We start from the raw sequence: 20,650 nt of genomic DNA on the forward strand, positions 1-20,650 counted from the left end.
TACTCACACTGGGTTGGAGTCTCCAGATTTTGAAGTAATTGTCGAATGCAGACAGGTCATTGGCTAAAATCTCTTCTGTTGTCTTCATTTCCTGGAAATAGTAGGATATGCATTTCCGGCGTTAGACACTAAGGAACGGTGAGGCTGGAGATGACAACGCCAGTACAGATTCGTTCATCTGGATCACGGCGACGCGCGACACGTGAATAGCGGCGCGCGTCGCAGACGCTGTGGCGTGCCCGCGTCGGCGCCTCTCGCTGACGTAACGGGCAGAGCGATACACGGCAGGAGCTGGCAGCTGGCAGCTGGCAGTGCTCAGTCAGCCGCGGGCCGCGATGGCGGGAGCGCGCAAGCTGGTGATCGCGCGCCCATTCGGCGCCGAGCCGCTGCCCGAAGACTTCTGCCTGCAGGAGGAGCGGGAGCTGCCGCCGCTGCGCGACGGGCAAATCCTGGTCGAGGCGCTCTACATCAGCCTCGACCCGTTCGAGTGGGCCTTCAAGCACCTGCACAAGGTCGGCGCCACCATGATCGGCTCGCAGGTACAGCACTCGATTCGGCCGTTCGCTTCCGAAGCAAAAACAGTCAACTTACGAAATAATAAATATTTTAGTAATATTTACTAACGCGTTTCGGCAGTATGCCGCCATCGTCAGAGGTATTGAAGTTACATGTGCATTACATTAATTTGAAGTATGACGAGGACCGAGTGAGGTTATTTATTTATTTGTTTATTTATTGTTCCGTGGGACCAAATTAAGCAGAAGTCTCCATGGTCATGGAACGATCAATACATGAAATCATAACACGATATTAGAAACAGATAAAATGAAATATAAAAAACATATTCAGGTGACAAGTCGTAAGTTTAAATAAAGAAAATCAACAATGTAACACTGGAATTTGCTTAATTTTTTAGCTCTTCCAGGAGCTCCTCGACAGAATAGAAGGAGTGAGCCATGAGGAAACTCCAGTTTAGGTTTAAAGGAGTTTGGGCTACTGCTAAGATTTTTGAGTCCTTGTGGTAGCTTATTGAAAATGGATGCAGCAGAATACTGCACTCCCTTCTGCACAAGAGTCAAGGAAGTGCATTCCACATGCAGATTGGATTTCTGTCTAGTATTAACTGAGTGAAAGCTGCTAACTCTTGGGAATAGGCTAATATTGCTAACAACAAACGACATTAAAGAAAATATATACTGTGAGGACAATGTCAGAATTCCCAGACTACTGAATAGGGGTCGACAAGAGGTTCTCGAACTTACACCACATATAGCTCGAACAGCCCGTTTTTGAGCCAAAAATACCCTTTTTGAATCAGAAGAATTACCCCAAAAAATAGTACCATACGACATAAGCGTATGAAAATATGCGAAGTAGACTACTTTTCGTGTTGAAGTGTCACTTATTTCAGATACTGTTCTAATGGTAAATAAAGCAGCGTTTAGTTTCTGAACAAGATCCTGGACATGGGCTTTCCACAACAGCTTACTATCAATCCGAACGCCTAGGAACTTGAACTGTTCGGTCTCGCTTATATAGTCCGTGAGACTAGTGATTGGTACTGACAGTTCCGGCGGGCAGACGGCGCTGTTGCCGAACGTGGCTCACAGCACGCGGCGCCCTGTCTGCTACACGCATTCTCTAGCAGCAGAAATAAAAGCGAGACAAAATACAAGTCGTATTGGTACGCGTGAATTTATTTAAAGTTGATGCTTGAAATATATTAACTCGAAAACTGATAAGAGCTATTTAGTGCAAGTATCTAAGATGCTGAAACATAATAAAGTTATTTGTTAAACTTCACAACTCAAATGAAAATTATTTTCGCAAGTTGTTGAACATTAGCAGTTTTGGTTTCCATTGTTAAGTATTAGCATTATTAATTTGTTCTACTACAGTCTACAGAATAATTGGTCAGTGTATTAAGAGTTATAATCTGAAGAAAGTACATACAATATGATGATCTGGTTGTAGATCGATAGCAAACTCCCTCCTTACATTCCTGAATACGTTGTAGTTACTGCAATGGAAAAACACCACTCACATCACTGTCAGAATCTGATTTGACATTGTCTTCCTCAGCACAACTCGACCTATCACTGCTCTCTGCCAGATGTATAATTAAATTTTCGATGCATTCTTCCACAACCCCCTCGGTTTTGCCCGCCTCTCTGATGGCACTTGCAGTACTGTTTACAATTTTAGCCCACGTCTCGCTTGTCACTTTATTGATAGCTGCCGGAAGGAGAGTTTCCACTTCAGAGATCGTGAATTTTTGTTGTTTGCAGCAATGTAATTTTTTATCTGCGCCCACACTCCTTCAATTGCATTGAAGTGACAGTAGTATGGAGGAAGCCGAACGATTTCATGCCCGTGCCTTTTAGCAATCTCGTCAATTACATATGTTGGAAATTGGGGGTTTCTTTTGTGCCACAATTTCGAGCAGTTCCGCCTTCCTTAAATCTTCTCTGAAATCTACTTTTCGCCGTTTCAACCACTGAATGATATCGTCTTTTTTTGTTGCCAAGGTTGGTGCCTTATCGTGAACAACGGAATGATAAGGCGCATTGTCCATAACAATCACTGATGGACTTGTCAGATTCGTCATAAGCGATGTCTCGAACCATTCTTGAAATACTACACTGTTCATTTCTTCATGGTAATCTCCCGTCTTTTTTGACCGAAACATTTTCAAGCAGTTTGGCACAAAACCTTTCTATGTTCCTGCATGTAAGACAATAATACGCCCTCCTTTGCCAACAGGCACTGCCATTGTCCCCTCGGGCGTTCCATCATTCCAGCCTCTACGTAAAGAATGGCTGGCATTGACCCAAGTTTCATCTAACCACACTATACTTTCGAATTCCACACCCATGATCCTGCGCAGAAATCTGCACCGCCATGCAACTACATCTGTCCTTTCCATTAATATTTTGCGTCCGTTAAACAGTGAATAGCTGAAGCCTATGTCTTTCAACACTGTACGCAATGAAACTTTGCTCCCTTTAAAAAGATCGTCTTTCTGAAGCGACACCTGTAATTTGGATAGAGTGGGATGTTCCCTTCTCTTATAATAGCTGTATATATGACGACGAATAGCGTCTTTCTGAAAATCGTCCAAAGCTGTCACCTGCTTATTTCTCGGTCGCTTCTTTCCTGGTGTGTGCAGCTTTGTTGTGCCACTCTCGTCACAATCTACACTATACTGTTCTTTCCCTATCTTTACAACAGTGTTCTTACTTATTTTCTATGCTGCTGCAGTTCTCTTCACAACCTGAACAACAGGAATTAAGGGCCCACCTTTGTCCTTTTCTTTCTCAAAGTAATCCCTCACAGAGCACACGAATTCACGGGCCTGGGTGTGTAGCACACTTTTCTTCCTCCGTTTCACTTCTTGTGTTGGGCTGGTACTACCCGCCGCACTAGACATTGTTTACAACGAAACAAACAAAGAAACACTAAAAACAACAAAAACGAAATAAACTGCGAATTCAACTTCAGACAAACGACGAACGACCGCACCGCCTGCACGCGAGACACTGGTAAGTTTCATAAGCGCGCGCGACCGGGTTTCAGAGCGGCAACGTGGCCCTTGCTACCCGCTCAAAGTCAGGCCGTCATTGGCTGCCTGCCTGCGGTCGCTAGGCAACGGAAAGACGCTACCGAGCTGTCAATACCAAAGACTCGTCTCCCAGACTATAATACGCCCATTCTGTCTGATCAAAATATCGGTTCTTGTTGAATTGTGAGTTAGAAAATGTAAAAACTAAGTCTTACTGTGATTTAGCATCAAATTATTTTCCACTAGCCACGAACTTATTTCATGAACTACATTATTTGATACTGTTTCAATATTACACACAAGATCCTTCACTAACAAGCTGGTGCCATCAGCAAACAGAAGTATTTTTGGAACATCTGTAATACTAGAAGGCATATCATTTACATAAATAAGAAACAGCAGTGGGATGGTTCCTGTGGAATGGCACGGCCGATTTCCTTTCCCATCCTTCCCTAACCCAATGGGACCAGCGACCTCGCTGTTTGACGCCCTCTCCCCCACACCAACCAACCGAGTATGATGAGGGATGAGGTGAAGCAGTGGTTAGCACACTGGGCTCACATTCGGGAGGACAACGTGAAACGTCACCTTAGAAAAATTCATGAATGATGGTGCTGATAAACCTCTTACGTTATTTGATTTTCAAACAGCCGAGCAGAACTGAACGTACTCAGACATTTCTATCTTTACTTATTCTGATCAACACTAAACTGACACACAATACTTTTAGCGCAACGCAATCTGACTTTCAAAAATCCCTACAAAAGAATGGCCCTGACTAACAATAACCTATGCCTTTCATGAATCACTTAGCTCACAAAAATCTTAGTTTCTCGAACTACTGGAATACAGCGAGCGCCAATACTGCCGGCTAAATAAAAGATTCTAACTACTGAAGGCACTAACTACTGATTGGCATAGTTAGCAAATGAAAGATTTTGATAGAGAACAAACAATGTATTTACCTTAATAGTGTTCAAAATTCATAATATATGTATCAGTTCATGACATCCAGTCTTACAAATTTACTCTTTCTGATGGACACACGTCCAGATCATCCGCTCTCAAAACTCCGCCATCTCTCTCCTCACATCCACCACTGCTGGCGGCTCACCTCCAACTGCGCAACGCTACGCGCTGTTTTTTTTTTCTTTTATTTTACTTTGCCTTTGAGTGTGTACTCAATTTAGCCATCGACAACACATAGTGACAATGTACACATAATTGAATAAACAAATACAGAAATGCATATTTACAAGAATAAAAAGCTTAACTGTTACAGTTTTGTACATAATGTTTTAAAAATTGAATTGAATTGAATTGGAAAATAATTAAAAGTGTCTTGGCTTACAATTCACGCCAATTCTGAAATATCTTCATCAGGAAGACATATTTATAATTGATGTACACCATCAAACCCTACAGATTGTAACCAGTACTCATGATGAAGTTAACTATCACATTATATAGACGAACGTCTGTAGTACACAAAAGAGAAGAAGCTGATTGAGGAAGATGGTAGCCCATACTCAGCAATGTCTTCAGAAAGACCATCCGTTCACGGTCAAATTTGGGGCACATAAATAAGATGTGGTTGACATCAGCTTCCGACTCAGGATCACACTCACATGCTGGCGAACTGTAAACGTTGATCCGATGTAGATGTTGTGGGAAAGAGGCATGATTGAAGCGGAGTCTTATGATGGTAGAAATCGTAGATCGGTCCAGATGTGTCCTCATGAACCACGGCTGTGAAGGAATCCGAGGTTGAAGCACTGCGTAATAACCGCCTTTTGTCTGTTGAGAAACGTTCCACATTTCCTGCCGTTGTTGTCTTGCGTGATCCTTGACTTCACGTAAGTAGTCTGTATAAGGAAGGTGCAGATCCGGGACGGTGCCTAAGGTTGCCGCTTGTTTGGCTAATGCATCAACTTCACCATGATAGAGGATACCAGGGTGGGAAGGTACCCACAACAAATGGATCGTCCGGCCCGTGGGTGTACAGCGAATATATTCAGATATCACATGCAAGATATAATTGTTGGTTGTTTTGTTCCATCGACTGTACTGAATGTTTTTAAGAACGCTTTGCGAGTCAGATACTATTAATATCTTGGGGAAGGAAGTGCTCTACGCGCTGTTAACAGCCAACTGCCGAACTCTACAATAGCAAATTCCAAAAATGCAAACCAGCCACAGACTGCACACAGCACAGTCAGTGATTTTCATACCGAGCGCTACATGACGTTACCAACATAGAAACCTAAACAGCCTACTTCCAAACGTTTCAAAACCTGATTTAGGTTCCCGTGATTTCCCTAAATCGCTTCAGGCAAATACTGGGATGGTCCCTTTGAAAGGGCACGGCAGATTTCTTTCCTCATCCTTCCCTAATCCAATTGGACCAGTGGCCTCGCTATTTGGTTCAAAAATGGTTCAAATGGCTCTGAGCACTATGGGACTTAACACCTATGGTCATCAGTCCCCTAGAACGTAGAACTACTTAAACCTAACTAACCTAAGGACAGCACACAACACCCAGTCATCACGAGGCAGAGAATACCCCTGACTCCGACGGGAATCGAACCCGGGAACCCGGGCGCGGGAAGCGAGAACGCTACCACACGACCACGAGCTGCGGACTTCTGCTATTTGGTGCCCTCCCCCAAACCAACCAGCCGAGTATGATGAGGGATGAAGGAACCCACCCCGTTGTCCTTAGAATCCAGTATGCTGTCCTCGGTGGAGTGTGCGGGGACAACGGTGTCGTCAGGAACGCGCTGGGGATCGGTGACAGGACCGCTCTTACTCTCTATATGGCTTGTCTCTCTTAAAGAGTCGCCTGGCGCTTTTTCTCTGGTGTTTCAGCAGATACCTCCAATTTCTCCTTTGCGTTGCGTAGCTGGAGTCAACCCAAATACTGCTCATTAGGTCTTCGATGTTTCACCCAGTCTCTACGGAAAGCGTGAGTTTGTCTCCCGTTGCAAATAAAATGATTTTTAAAGCGGAATTTTGCTTGCGCACTCGATAGAGCGGTCCCAGATTAGTCTAGTGCGATATTCATTTTATCGACATGTATTCATAGGACAATAAAAGTCGAAGAATAACCAGAACTCCAGAGCGAATGCACCGCCCCGGCCCGCGCTCACAGCTGCCAGCCATGCAGCGTTACTGAATCGCTGCTGGAGTACTGTTTATTCTTAAGCCCGCCCGGCTAGCCGCGCGGTCTAACGCGCTGCTTCCCGAATAGGAAGGCGTGCCGGTCCCTGGCACGAATCTGCTCAGCGGATTTGTGTCGAGGTCCGGTGTGCTGGACAGCCTGTGGATGGTTTTTAAGGTGGTTTTCCATCTGCCTCGGAGAATGCGGGCTGGTTCCCCTTATTCCACCTCAGTTACACTATGTCGGCAATTGCTGTCTCCACATACTCTACCACGGAAATATTTGGGGTTACAGTCGTCTGGTATGAGGCGTTCCCGAAGGAAGGGAGGGAGGGAGGGGTGGGTGGGTGGGTGTATCCACTGGGGGCCGAACCACACAATAAGCCTAAGTTCGGTGTGGGGCGGCGGTGAGCTGGATGGACTGCTTTGCCTGTTGTGGGGTTGTAAACCACTGAGGGCTACAGCAGGACGAAGCTTCTCCATCGTTTCTAGGTCCCTGGTTTCACTACAGAATACACACACAATACACTGTTTATTCTTACAAAGGGAACCTCCCCATCGCACCCCCCCCCCCCCTCAAATTTAGTTATAAGTTGGCACAGTGGATAGGCCTTGAAAAACTGAACATAGATAGATCGATAAAACAGGAAGAAGTTGTGTGGAATTCTGTAAAAAAATAAGCAAAATATACAAACTGAGTAGTCCATGCGAAAGATAGACAACATCAAGGAGAGGGTGAGCTCAGGAGCGCCGTGGTTAGCGTGAGCAGCTGTGGAACGAGAGGTCCTTGCTTCAAGTCTTCCGTCGAGTGGAAAGTTTAATTTTTTATTTTCAAACAATTATTAAAGTTCAGGCACTCACACATAATCAACTTCGCTCTCCAAAATTCCAGGACATGTTCAGATTTGCTTGGACATATGCAGGATTTGACGGTCTACAAATGGAAAAATTTGAAAACGTTAAAAACATACGTTTTGGCAGAGCACAGGGAAAACTGTGCGACTGTGAAACTGTTGCATTCATTTGTTGAGGTCAGATATCCTTGATGTTGCCTATCTTGCGCATGGACTACTCAGTTTATATATTTTGCTTATTTTTTTCATAGTTCCACACAACTTCTTCCTGTTTTCTCGATTGATCTGTGTTCAGTTTTTCAAGGCCTATCCACTGTGCCAACTTACAATTAAATCTGAGGGGGGTACGATGGGGAGGTCCCCTCGATAGTGTTTTCACTGTCCCCGTTAATACATATTGATAAAACTAACATCAGGCTGGCTAATTTGCGAGCGCTCTGTCGAATGGGCACCTAAAATCCCGGTTTAAAAATTAATTTGTAACCAAAAACAAACCAACGCTTTCTGTTATCTGATTTGATCCATTAAAAATGGTTTTTGAAAGCCTGCGACTGTAGATACAACAGGTTTGTTTATAAATAAATAAATCTTCTGCTACCAGTCACGATTTTCTTTATTTTACTATTCGCACGACGCGTTTCGAAACTGTGCATCTTGGGGGAGCTTTCTGGTTCTTAGTTCTTTGGCTAGAATCATGCTGTTTTTTATGGAATATGTTCTTTCATATGTATAATTTTTCACCAGTATGTTATTCAGTTTTTGAGACAGTTTGTATGCTGGGCTGTTTATAGAGTTGACCTCGGGACGTATTTATATCACTTGACATCACCAACCTTTATTCAAACATACCCATACAAGAAGCTCTAACAGTAATACAAAAGAACCTTATGCAACACAAGAAACTTTCATACACAGAGATTGTCGAATTTATGGAACTCCTTCAGCTAACCCTAAGTTACAACTACTTTACCTTTAATGACAACATTTATAAGCAACCAGATGGCCTAGCAATGGGATCATGTATATCTGGTACCATAGCTGACATATACATCAATCACTTAGAACAAAAATTGTTTGACAGCCAAGAACCTTGCGTAAGGAAAATAGAATTTTATAGGAGATATGTAGATGACACACTACTGTTAGTGAAAGGAGATACCAAAGACATCACAGACATTCTTAATCATTTCAATAATCTAAATGAGAAAATCAAATTTACAGTGGAACATGAGCAAAATAAAAGTGTCAACTTTCTGGACCTAAATATTACAAGACACAACAACACATGCACATTCAAAATTTATAAGAAAAACACAATGACTGACACCACAATCCCTGCAACCTCATGTCACCCAAATATTCATAAACAGGCAGCTTACAGGTCAATGCTGCATAGGGCAACAAAAATACCATTGAACCAAGAAAATATGCAACAAGAAAAACACAGTGAAGAAGATTGCAGTTGCCAATGGTTACAATGCTTCCATGGTTGACACAATCTTAGACAAAGTGAAGAGAAACCCAGGTACAAACTGCATCACAGAAGAAAAAGAGAAAAACAAATATATATCTAGCATTCCATACATAGGCAATATATCACAGAAGATTGCAAATATTTTCAAAAATCACAGAGTAAAAATTGGATTTTCTACATCCAATAAACTACACCGAAAACTAATACATAATATAAAATGTAATCATGATCCATATTCAGACTCTGGAATATACAAGGTAACATGCCAGGAATGCTCCATGTTCTACATAGGACAAACAGTCCGAAATATCAACACCAGGTACACAGAGCACATTAGAGTATACACACACAACAAACACACTACATCAGCAATAGCAACACACATACATAATACAGGACACCCATTTGGAAAAATAGAGCAAAATGTCAAAGTACTCCACCGACTAAATAAAGGACATAAAATGGATTTGCTTGAAGAACTGGAGATATATTCACATTACAGAAAATATGAAGATAAAATATTAAATGAAAAACTTGAAAGTGAATCAGTGAATTTCTTCAGATGTTTCGATAATATACTTAAATAAAAATAGTAAAACATAGAAATAAGCACAATTGTAAAATCAGTATAAGTAATCCATGAGCCAAATTGTAAAGATAAATTAACCTCTGTACAAAAACGTATCATAATCTGTGGAAGACCTATAATGTTATCTCTGTGAACTACCTATAAGAAAATCTTTGTAACTGTTTTGTTTATATAAGATATTTTCGATGTGTAAAATGTACAAGTTGTGTGTGATGTTAAGTGTGTGTGACTCTCTACACAAATGGACCATTAGAAAACTGTAAGTACAAATTGTTCTGAAACTTTAGCCACTAACCTCACAGAAAGAATTGATACCCAACAAAAAACCGCGTTTCTTATGTATTACAGTAAAAGTCAACAAAATGAAGCAGACACACACACACACACACACACACACACACACACACACTGACAACATCAAAAGAAATGGCTTAACACACATAAAAAACGCACTTGAAAATGGGAATTATTTCTCGAAACGCGTCGTGCGAATAGTAAAATAAAGAAAATCGTGACTGGTAGCAGAAGGTTTATTTATTTATAAACAAACCTATTGCTTTCTGTTATCGCTGGCCACCGCTTGAGAGAGATGATGAGGAGGCATTATTTGGGCTCACTGCAACTACACAATCCAAAATAAATGGAAGTTTGCAACAACATGGAGAAACTAAGAACGAAACTAGTTAGCGTCGAAAGCTCACTGCAGCTGACGACCCACCAATACAAATCAGAAAAGCACAGTGGAATAGACAACATTTTCAGCGTCCACTGTCGATATAACATTTTGTTCTCTGGAATTAGCGACACCACGTTGATGTTTTAGTATGCAGTCCGAAGAATGGCATGATACAGCTCTCTGTCTGTGTGATGTAGAGTGCTTCGATCCCACACGAATGCTTACAAAACAATCGTTCTGTCCGTGAACCACTTGCGACTGGAATAGGAAAGGGGAAACAGAGTGGTAAAGAATTGGGTGGATTGCGGATTATGTGGATCGTAGATGATGCTAACGATGCGGCTGTTATGCAGGAATGATGAGGGTAGCTGCCTAATTCCACAACTTGACAACTGCATCAATCCTGCCTTGTTAGAGTCGGTGACCGAAACAATAACAGCGGTCCATATTAAGACCCATGTAGCATTTGACAACGAAAAACAAAATATGGTGCGTAAATTGTCACATAATCCCATCCTGTTCTTAAACATCTTTTGCTGTAATTTGTAAAAAAAAGGTCTTCCCTCCAATTGATGTTATACGATTGTTAAATTAGTACCCGTGAATATATCATATGTTCGGTTTTCTTTAAACTTTCCACTTATATAATGTCAGCAATACTGAACAGTTAATTTGCCTCTCCTGACCCAACTGCTGTAACGCCATGGCGAGGCGACAAAAATACAGACCCACAGTTTCACGGAAGAATGTTTATTGTTTGTTAAAATTACAGACCTCATAAAATAACCCCTACATCGATAATCGTGATCACCAAATCGCGTGATTCTGGCCGTTCTACACACTAGTGCGCTCTCTACGGATATCCACAGGGAGGGAAGAAATTCTCTGAAACTTCAGGCAAGCGTACTTCGAAATCACGGCCTTCTCCGGCTAACACGCTTTGTCATTTCCGTTCTCATTGTTCTTTAGCTACTAACACCAACGTCTCTCTCGCAAGCTCTGCCAAGCAAACAGAAAAATAGAAATTAAATTCCCCTGCGCTGTGATGACACACAAGAAACATTAAGATTCTGTAGCACTAGTCGTCTATAATTACAAATGTCATCACGAAGTCCACTCAGGATCTCTTGAGTTATCTCCTCTCAGTACTCGCAGATAAGAGGTCCGCCTACTGTTTCCACACAATCTTATCGCACAGGCAGCAGTCTTGCATATTAATCACGGCGTCGTTGTCTTTCCAACTTCTGTTTCAGATGTAAAGTCAGAATTTCGCATTTTTAATTCTCTTGCTAGCAATTCTTTATCACATGTTTGGAACACGTAGCTCTGCAAACAAAGCAAAACGTAACACTCACGTGTACAACAAAATTTTGTAGGCATGTCATTCCATTAATGATACACATTAGGTTTAAACGGCCAAACCATCCACAGTCTGGTGTTTCCATAAGAACTGGAAATTTTTTCCTGTTGTTGCCATTTAAGTAATGCAGTCATCAATCCGTGTGTTTATAGGAAGAACACCGTGTTTTACTAACAAGGGAACCTCCCCATCGCACCCCCCTCATTATTAGAACCGAAAAAAACAGTTCACAAAATGTTTGGCAGATGGCGCTGGACAGCAAAACGTCAGTGACTGCGCATGACAATCGTGTATAAAAGGAGCTGTATTGAGAGAGAATCAGATGCGCCAGCAGTCGCAGCATGTTGACGTCACCTGAAAGGCGCTTTTAGTGAAGCTGTGTTATCAGAATGGGGAATGTGCTAGTTCAGCGTTACGATCTTATTTGCCATAGGAAGGGGATTCGAACGGGTAAAGGTCCGTTGACAAATGCAGCTGTGGTGAGAATGATTTCGAAGTTCCAAGCCACGGTTTGTTTAGGCGATAGACCCCGTAGTGGCCGACCGAGCACAGGGCGTAATGTTGCTGAGACAGTTCAGGAAGAAATGGAGACTGTAGCGGTTTCGTCTATGCACGGGGAAGTCAGCGCTCGTGCAGTCGCACGTCGCACCGGCATTCCATACGCTACTGTTTGGTTGGCACTTAGGCGTACTTTCCGATGCTATCCGTACAAAATCCATCGGCATCATGAACTGTTACCTGGTGATTTAGTGAAACGGAGGGCATTTGCGGTGTGGGCGTTTCAAAAGATGGCGGAAGATGACGATTGGTTGAGTAACGTGTTGTGGACCGACGAAGCTCATTTCACGCTCCGAGGGTCTGTCAACGCCCACAACTGCAGAATTTGGGCTACCGAAAATCCTAGAACTGTCGTAGAAACTCCATTGCACGACGAGAAAGTCACGTTATGGGTTGGATTTACCACATCTACCGTTATCGGGCCTTTTTTCTTCGAGGAAATGCGTGATTCTGGTTTTGTAACTGCTACCGTGACGGGTGAGGGGTACGCCGATATGTTACAGAATCTCATCATCCCCAGCCTGGCTAATAGACACCTGCTGGAACGTACGATGTTTATTCAGGATGGCGCTCCACCCCATATTGCTAGACAGGTGAAAGATCTCTTGCGCGCGTCGTTTGGTGATGATCGTGTGCCCAGCCGCCACTTTCGTCACGCTTGGCCCCCCAGGTCCCCCAGACCTCAGTCCGTGCGATTATTGGCTTTGGGGTTACCTGAAGTCGCAAGTGTATCGTGATCGACCGACATCTCTAGGGATGCTGAAAGACAACATCCGACGCCAATGCCTCACCAACTCCGGACATGCTTTACAGTGCTGTTCACAACATTATTCCTCGACTACAGCTGTTGTTGAGGAATGATTGTGGACATATTGAGCATTTCCTGTAAAGAACATCATCTTTGGTTTGGCTTACTTTTTTATGCTAATTATTGCTGTTCTGATCAGATGAGGCGCCATCTATCGGACATTTTTTGAACTTTTGTATTTTTTTGGCTCTAATAAAACTCCATGTCATTCGAAGCATGTGCGTCAATTTGTACCTCTCTATCTACATTATTCCGTGATTTATTCAGTTTTCAAATTCATACTGACTTTTTGATCACCCGGTATACAAAGCGTGTCAGAGGGGCGCGGAGAAAGGTGCAGTCGCTGTAGTAATGCGGACACGGAGCGTCCAAAGGGCGTGATCGTCGGCTTTCGGCACAAGGGTGGAAGCATTTCCGAAACGGCTAAGTTTGTAAACTTCCAAGATGGTACTCCAGGCGGGTGTAAAATACATGTGCGCAACAGAAAATAATAAACGCTAAAATGAAGATTTGGCCCTGTCTGGCTACCCCCTGAAGCAGATCTTAGGATCTCTTAATGGACTTTAACATATGAATTATAACCTAAACATAAATGAATGATTAAGGCAACTAATACTACTAAATGATAAACGTTGTTCCTGCTTATATATTTATTGTAGATTTAAAAAAAATTATATTACAAAGTTTACATTTCCTAGGTAAAATTACTAATCAATTGCCCAATTCTGCCTCTTATTTTGATTGGACGATCTAATTTCAATAACGCGAAATGACTGACATCATCTACGTACCGAACACTAGAAGACACTGCTTTCAAAGATGATCTACAGTGGTGTGGGACCTCATTAAAAATAAACTAAGGTGATCACAGCTGTTTAGCTTCTACAGCCCTAATAAGCCGAAGCAATTTGCGATATCAGCGTATGTACTGCGTCCGGTGCATCCATGGTTCTCCTACTCGTCTGCGACGATGGAAGAACTCCATCCACAAATAAACTCTTTCAAACACTAGGACGGCAGAAGGCGGTCCTCTGACTAATATACAGGGTGATTCAAAAAGAATACCACAACTTTAAAAATGTGTATTTAATGAAAGAAACATAATATAACCTTCTGTTATACATCATTACAAAGACTATTTAAAAAAGTTTTTTTTCACTCAAAAACAAGTTCAGAGATGTTCATTATGGCCCCCTCCAGACATTCGAGCAGTATCAACCCGATACTCCAACTCGTTCCACACTCTCTGTAGCATATCAGGCGTAACAGATTGGATAGCAGCTGTTATTTCTCTTCTCAAATCATCAATGGTGGCTGGGAGAGGTGGCCGAAACACCATATCCTTAACATACCCCCATAAGAAAAAATCGCAGGGGGTAAGATCAGGGCTTCTTGGAGGCCAGTGATGAAGTGCTCTGTCACGGGCTGCCTGGCGGCCGATCCATCGCCTCGGGTAGTTGACGTTCAGGTAGTTACGGACAGATAAGTGCCAATGTGGACTCTCCATACAGTTGATTGTGGAATTTGCAGCTCTCTGCTAGCTCTGCGAGTCGATTTTCCTGGGCTGCGACCAAATGCTTGCTGGATGCGTGCTACATTTTCATCACTCGTTCTCGGCCGTCCAGAACTTTTCCCTTTGCACAAACACCCATTCTCTGTAAACTGTTTATACCAACGTTTAATACACCACCTATCAGGAGGTTTAACACCATACTTCGTTCGAAATGCACGCTGAACAACTGTCGTCGATTCACTTCTGCCGTACTCAATAACACAAAAGCTTTCTGTTGAGCGGTCGCCATCTTAGCATCATCTGACGCTGACGCCTAGTCAACAGCGCCTCAAGCGAACAAATGTACAACTAAATGAAACTTTATAGCTCCCTTAATTCGCCGACAGATAGTGCTTAGCTCTGCCTTTTGTCGTTGCAGAGTTTTAAATTCTTAAAGTTGTGGTATTCTTTTTGAATCACCCTGTACTCTAATACTATCTTCTCCTCTCTGTGTTCTACAGACGAGAAAAGCGAACTCCTAGCCACAAGGACGGAGTTCACATAACGTCTCAAAGAAGTATAGGCAGAGGAAGTGCTCTCAATTAGTGAACGCTACGTACTCAACGACGACTCCCAACCCAGAGGTGAGGTCCAGAATCGAATAGGTTCGCAACAGTACAGTACCTAACTGTACTAACTATAAACTCTCCTGAGATCAAAGACAGCAAGTCCGTTTGTATCAACAAAGCTGATATCAACCGACCGTCACACACGGGCTCTCAAAACGGAAGACCTCTCCACCGTTGGCTTCCCAGCAAAGCTCAGCTCCCCTCCCTCGTAACTCAGAAGGCGAATCGTATTCTCCCCTCCACAGATTCTTCCGAACGCCGACCAACCACATTTTAGTCTTTTGTTGTCCAGCGCGGAGTGTTTGCGAGTAAAAAACTATACTCGTACAATGGTGCGCTTCTGAGTAAAAATTCTTGGAAATAACCCAGCCTGCGTGGTTTCCGAGGTGCCGCTTCTTCGTTCCTGTCATCTGCGTCAAGATTTGCAAAGTTCGGAAGTATTATCTAGTTATCCTTCTGGCCCCTACTACAATAGCGGTTGCCCGTCACCCTAATGTGCTCCTGAGCTCAGATGCCACGACGTCCGTCTAGCGCACTTCCTGTGTTTAAGCAGGACCAACACCTGTGCGGGCCTTCCACCCAGAGCTTGAGTTCTGCCTGCCGTTTCACCTCCACTGGCGTTCCAACCTCTACTAGTACAGGCAATCATTCATTACGCCGTTCTGTTAATAAAGACACTCCGTCAAATTGTTCAAATGGCTCTGAGCACTATGGGACTTAACATCTATGGTCATCAGTCCCCTAGAACTTAGAAGTACTTAAACCTAACTAACCTAAGTACAGCACACAACACCCAGTCATCACGAGGCAGAGAAAATCCCTGACCCCGCCGGGAATCGAACCCGGGAACCCGGGCGTGGGAAGCGAGAACGCTACCGCACGACCACGAGCTGCGGACGACACTCCGTCACCCTTCATGCAATAAGCGTTAACAATTATTTACAAGGCGTACGTGACAATTTGAGTCTCCTTTAAATATTCATATATACGATGTACAACTTATCAAATGATATCTAATTTGGTTGTGGCTCACTGCAAAGTATTTGGATGAGTGCTTGTAAGGTGCGAAATTATTGCCACCATACAAACTATGGGAGTGCCGTCGTGGTTAAAGCATACCGTGCGTGGCAAAAGGGCGCTATCCAAAACCGGCACCGAAGCAACTGTGGTGCACAACGGGCGATAGATTAAAGGGGTCAACGACGGCTGCGAAGATGTGTACGGGAGAATAGACATGCAACTTCTGAACATCTGACCGCCCAGATGAACCAAGGGCTATCAACAGTATCTCCTCAACCACCGTTCAGCGAACGTTTCTGCACTGGGTCTCCAGTTCATGCACCCATGGTGATTGCTGTTCGGTGGCGACGAAGGCTGGGAATTGCACGCCAGTACCGCAACTGGCGATAGGTGGTCTTCTGAGAAGAATCACGTTTTATGCTCCACCGGACAGATGGCTGTTGGCGAGTACAGCGTGAAACGTCTGAAAGCAAACACACTGCCACAATCGTCGGAAGGGTCCAGGCCGGAGGAGGGAGTGTTGTGCGATGGGGAATGTTTTCCTGGCACTACTTGACTGATATCCTCACGAAGGCACAATGGATCAACACAAGTATGCGGCCATGTCCACCCCTGTACGCAGTTTGTTTTTCCTCGGCACGAGGGCATCTACCAGCGGGATAATCCAACGTGTCACACAGCTTGCACTGTTTGTGTGTGGTTCAAAGACATCAGGACCAGGTCACCGTACTCCCCTGGCCACCAAATTCCCCAGACTTATACCCAACCGAGAATTTGTGGGACGACCTCTATCGCGCTGTTCGCGCCATGGATGATCAAATTGTTCAAATGGCTCTGAGCGCTATGCGACTTAACATCTGAGGTCATCAGTCCCCTAGAACTTAGAACTACTCAAACCTAACTAACCTAACGACATCACACACACCCATGCCCGAGGCAAGATTCGAACCTGCAACCGTAGCGGTCGCACGGTTCGAGACTGTAGCGCCTAGAACCGCTCGGCCACCAAGGCCGGCCATGGATGATCCTCAACCGAGAAACCTAGCGCATCTGGCCACGGCTTTGGGGCCGGCATGAATGGTTCAAATGGCTCTGAGCACTATGGGACTTAACGGCTGAGGTCATCAGTCCCCTAGAACTTAGAACTACTTAAACCTAACTAACCTAAAGACATCAAACACATCCATGCCCGAGGCAGGATTCGAACCTGCGACCGTAGCGGCCACGCGGGGGCCGGCATGACTCCCATCCCTGTCGGTACTATTTCTGCGCGTCTCGCAGTGGTCTACGCTGTAAAAGGTGATAATCCATCCTTTTGGCAGTTTGGCAGGTGATCACTTTAATGTGACTGGACAGCGCATCGGTACAGCCACACCCAGTGCAGCTGGTGATCGTGGGACAAGGCGTTCAAGAGCTGCCGAGGAGTCCTTTCAAGTTTCAAAGAAACGTGTTCTGGAAATCCTAATGTCTTACCGAATAACTAATCAAGACGACAACTCATGAGGGACAATCGGATCTGTAGCACGGACGGGCAGGTCTTATGGAATTGTTGTCCAAGATAGTCCAGCACCAGTCTCCTCAACTTTTCCTTTTAAACATCTCCAATCCCTTCCATTTTTGTGTTCTCCAATCCCTTACCTTCGTCTCAGTTATTTTCTACTTATTATATTATACTACGTATTCTTCAAAAAATGGTTCAAATGGCTCTGAGCACTATGGGACTTAACTTATGAGGTCATCAGTCCCCCAGAACTTGGAACTAGTTAAACCTAACTAACCTAAGAACATCACACACATCCATGCCCGAGGCAGGATTCGAACCTGCGACCGTAGCGGTCACGCGGTTCCAGACTGAAGCGCCTAGAACCGCACGGCCACACCAGCCGGCACGTATTCTTCCACGCGTGCTGAAACCTCATTGGATATCGTTTCAGTGTGGCAGAGGCCAAGCTGTCTCTGTTACATAAGTCAAGTACGATAATAAAGAATATTGTTTACGCTGTGCGTTACGCGCACTACGACTCAGCGATGATAAGGGGCAAGAGCTTTACCGGAGCATTAAATTTGGACAGCACTGGCCAGCCAGCTAGTCCAGCTACCCTGCAGTGATACGATATTTTTGAACACAATGAAATAAGATACGGCAAAACTCTGGCAATACGTTTCTTAGGTGACCAGACGGAAAACGTAAAACACTATCGTTCTTAGCTAAAATAGTATTATAGAAACAAGAGTGATAAAAATTCCTAGCTTAAACAAAGAGCAATTTTTCTGCGTGAGCTGTGAGTGACGTAAAAGTGAACAGCAGGGACTTCACCATATAGCTGAATACTGAAACCACTGAAGGTACTATTTACAATCAGTCGTCTCGTAGTCTCTGAAATCCTTCCACATCCGCATCCGAGGAATACATTTCAATACTGGAATTGTCATTGCTACGTTGATAACGTGGCGATCAACAACAGAATGCAGCAAGCTACCCAAAAGACCGCGTTTTCTCTTCTTCTTTCAAGACGTGCTATTGGGTCCGCATTTCGCCAATGTTCGGCAGTGACGTGTGACAGAGCTTCGCGTATCAGTTCCGGTACTTCTGGAACCTTAAATGATTTGTTATTTGTCGCGACAAATCCCTTAACTTGGCTCCAGATCAGTTCTAATCGGTTCAGATTGCAGTGGTACGGCGGCAATTGCTGAAATGCAGTGCAATGTGCAGTTTGTTCGATGCTGTGAAAATTGTTTGTCATGTTTCCACGACGCTTATAACTGTGGCTCGTGTGAGACCACATATATGGTATAAAATAATAGCACAAATAAAAAGTATTTTATTTCCTATATTCAGTCCAAAAATTTGTGTAATGTTTTCTTAACTTAAACAATCTCTGTTAACATTCTTTCATAAACCACTCATATTTAACAATTAATATTTGCAATGAAAACCGAAATTTTCGTGAGGTCTGTAATTAGAAACAAAAAGACAGGGAATTTTCATAAAATAATTATAATCAAGTATGTGTTATTTATCATACAGTTGCTGAATTTCATATTTAAATGATGTAGGTTTTCGAAGTGAACGATAAAGGTCATAGCAGCATTCGAAACAGCGACCCACATAATTCACGATTACCGGACTCCGATGTCCAGATTAACCCACGCATATGCAGAAGCCTTATATTTAGTAAACACAGTTTCTCGAAAACCTTTAAACCCAATTTTCTCTGTAATCTTGCGGAAAAAATAAAGAACGACCCGTTTCTCGCCCCTTTCTAACTGTGTCCCGCGCGCATGTTTCACTACGAAGCAGAAAGCAGCGTCAGGCATTTTCACTTTACGTCTCAACATCGCGACAAACACAGCACAACTAGTCTTTGCACAGGCTACCATCGCACACGATTTTTAAATAAAAACTATGTAGCTAAACTATGATTAACAAAAACTTTGATGGCTCTTAATACATTAGTATACGAGGGGCATTCAGTAAGTAATAAAACACTTTTTTCCCCAAAAACAGATTAGTATTACTCAGGATTCCAATACACGATATTATTCCCCCACTCTTTTGGCTACAAAACACTATTTTTCAAATTCTCTCTGTTCAATGCGACAGCCTTACGCCACCTTACTGGGAGGGGCTGTAGGCCCGCATGGTACAGCTCTACTGGTCGACGTCGGAGCCAAAGTCTTCCTCCATCAATAACCTCCCTATCATCCACGTAATGCTTCTGACGGAACGAATCGTACACTGGCCCAAACAGATGGAAGTCGGAAGGTGCGAGATCCGCGCTTTGAGGCTCGTGATGAAAATAATCCAATGAAGTTTTCCGAGCTCCTCTCGGGAGTGCAGACTTGTGCGAGGCCTTGCGATGTCTTGGAGAAGTTCCTTTGCATTTCTGTGACGACGAAGACGCTGAAGTTGTTTCTTAAGTGTCCTGAGAGTAGCACGACACCCTTCAGAGCTAATCGTTGCACCACGAGGGAGGACACAAAACAGAACAACCCGTTCAGATTACCAGAAGACCGTCGTCATGACGTTACCGGCTGAGGGAGCGGCTTTGAACCTTTTCTGCAAAGGAGAGGTGAAGTGGCGCCACAGCATGGATTTCCGTTTTGTTTCCGGGTCGAAGTGATGAATCCATGTGTCATCGCCCGTGATGATGTACGACAAAAAGATTGTTACGATCACCTTCGTAGCGCGCAAGAGCCGCAAGGCGTAGCCGTGCGGCCTCAGGCGCCTTGTTACGGATTGTGCGACTGCCCCCGTCTGAGGTTCGAGTTCTCCCTCGGGCATGGGTCTGTGTGTTGTCTTTAGCGTAAGGTAGATTAATTTGGGTGTAAGCTTAGGGACCGATGACCTCAGCAGTATGGTCAAAAAGGCTCTTACCACCAATTTCCAATTTTAACGCGCAAGCAATTCCGCACACATGGTCCCTCATTGTTCTGTATGGTCTTCTATTGGGCGGAAAAAAACCCAG

The 20,650-nt window shown here is 43.8% G+C and overlaps 1 protein-coding gene across 1 annotated transcript in view; it reads left to right on the forward strand.

Annotated features, from left to right (window-relative positions):
• The first annotated feature begins 335 nt into the window (after positions 1-335).
• LOC124800254 (prostaglandin reductase 1-like) overlaps positions 336-20,650 on the forward strand; it is a 57,568-nt gene continuing 37,253 nt past the window's right edge. Inside the window, exon 1 of the mRNA XM_047262981.1 lies at positions 336-539. Within this exon, the coding sequence (XP_047118937.1) occupies positions 336-539 (204 nt within the window). The remainder of the gene's footprint in view (positions 540-20,650) is intronic.

This window comes from Schistocerca piceifrons, chromosome 1 (assembly GCF_021461385.2).
Source record: "Schistocerca piceifrons isolate TAMUIC-IGC-003096 chromosome 1, iqSchPice1.1, whole genome shotgun sequence".
Lineage (NCBI taxonomy): Eukaryota > Metazoa > Arthropoda > Insecta > Orthoptera > Acrididae > Schistocerca > Schistocerca piceifrons.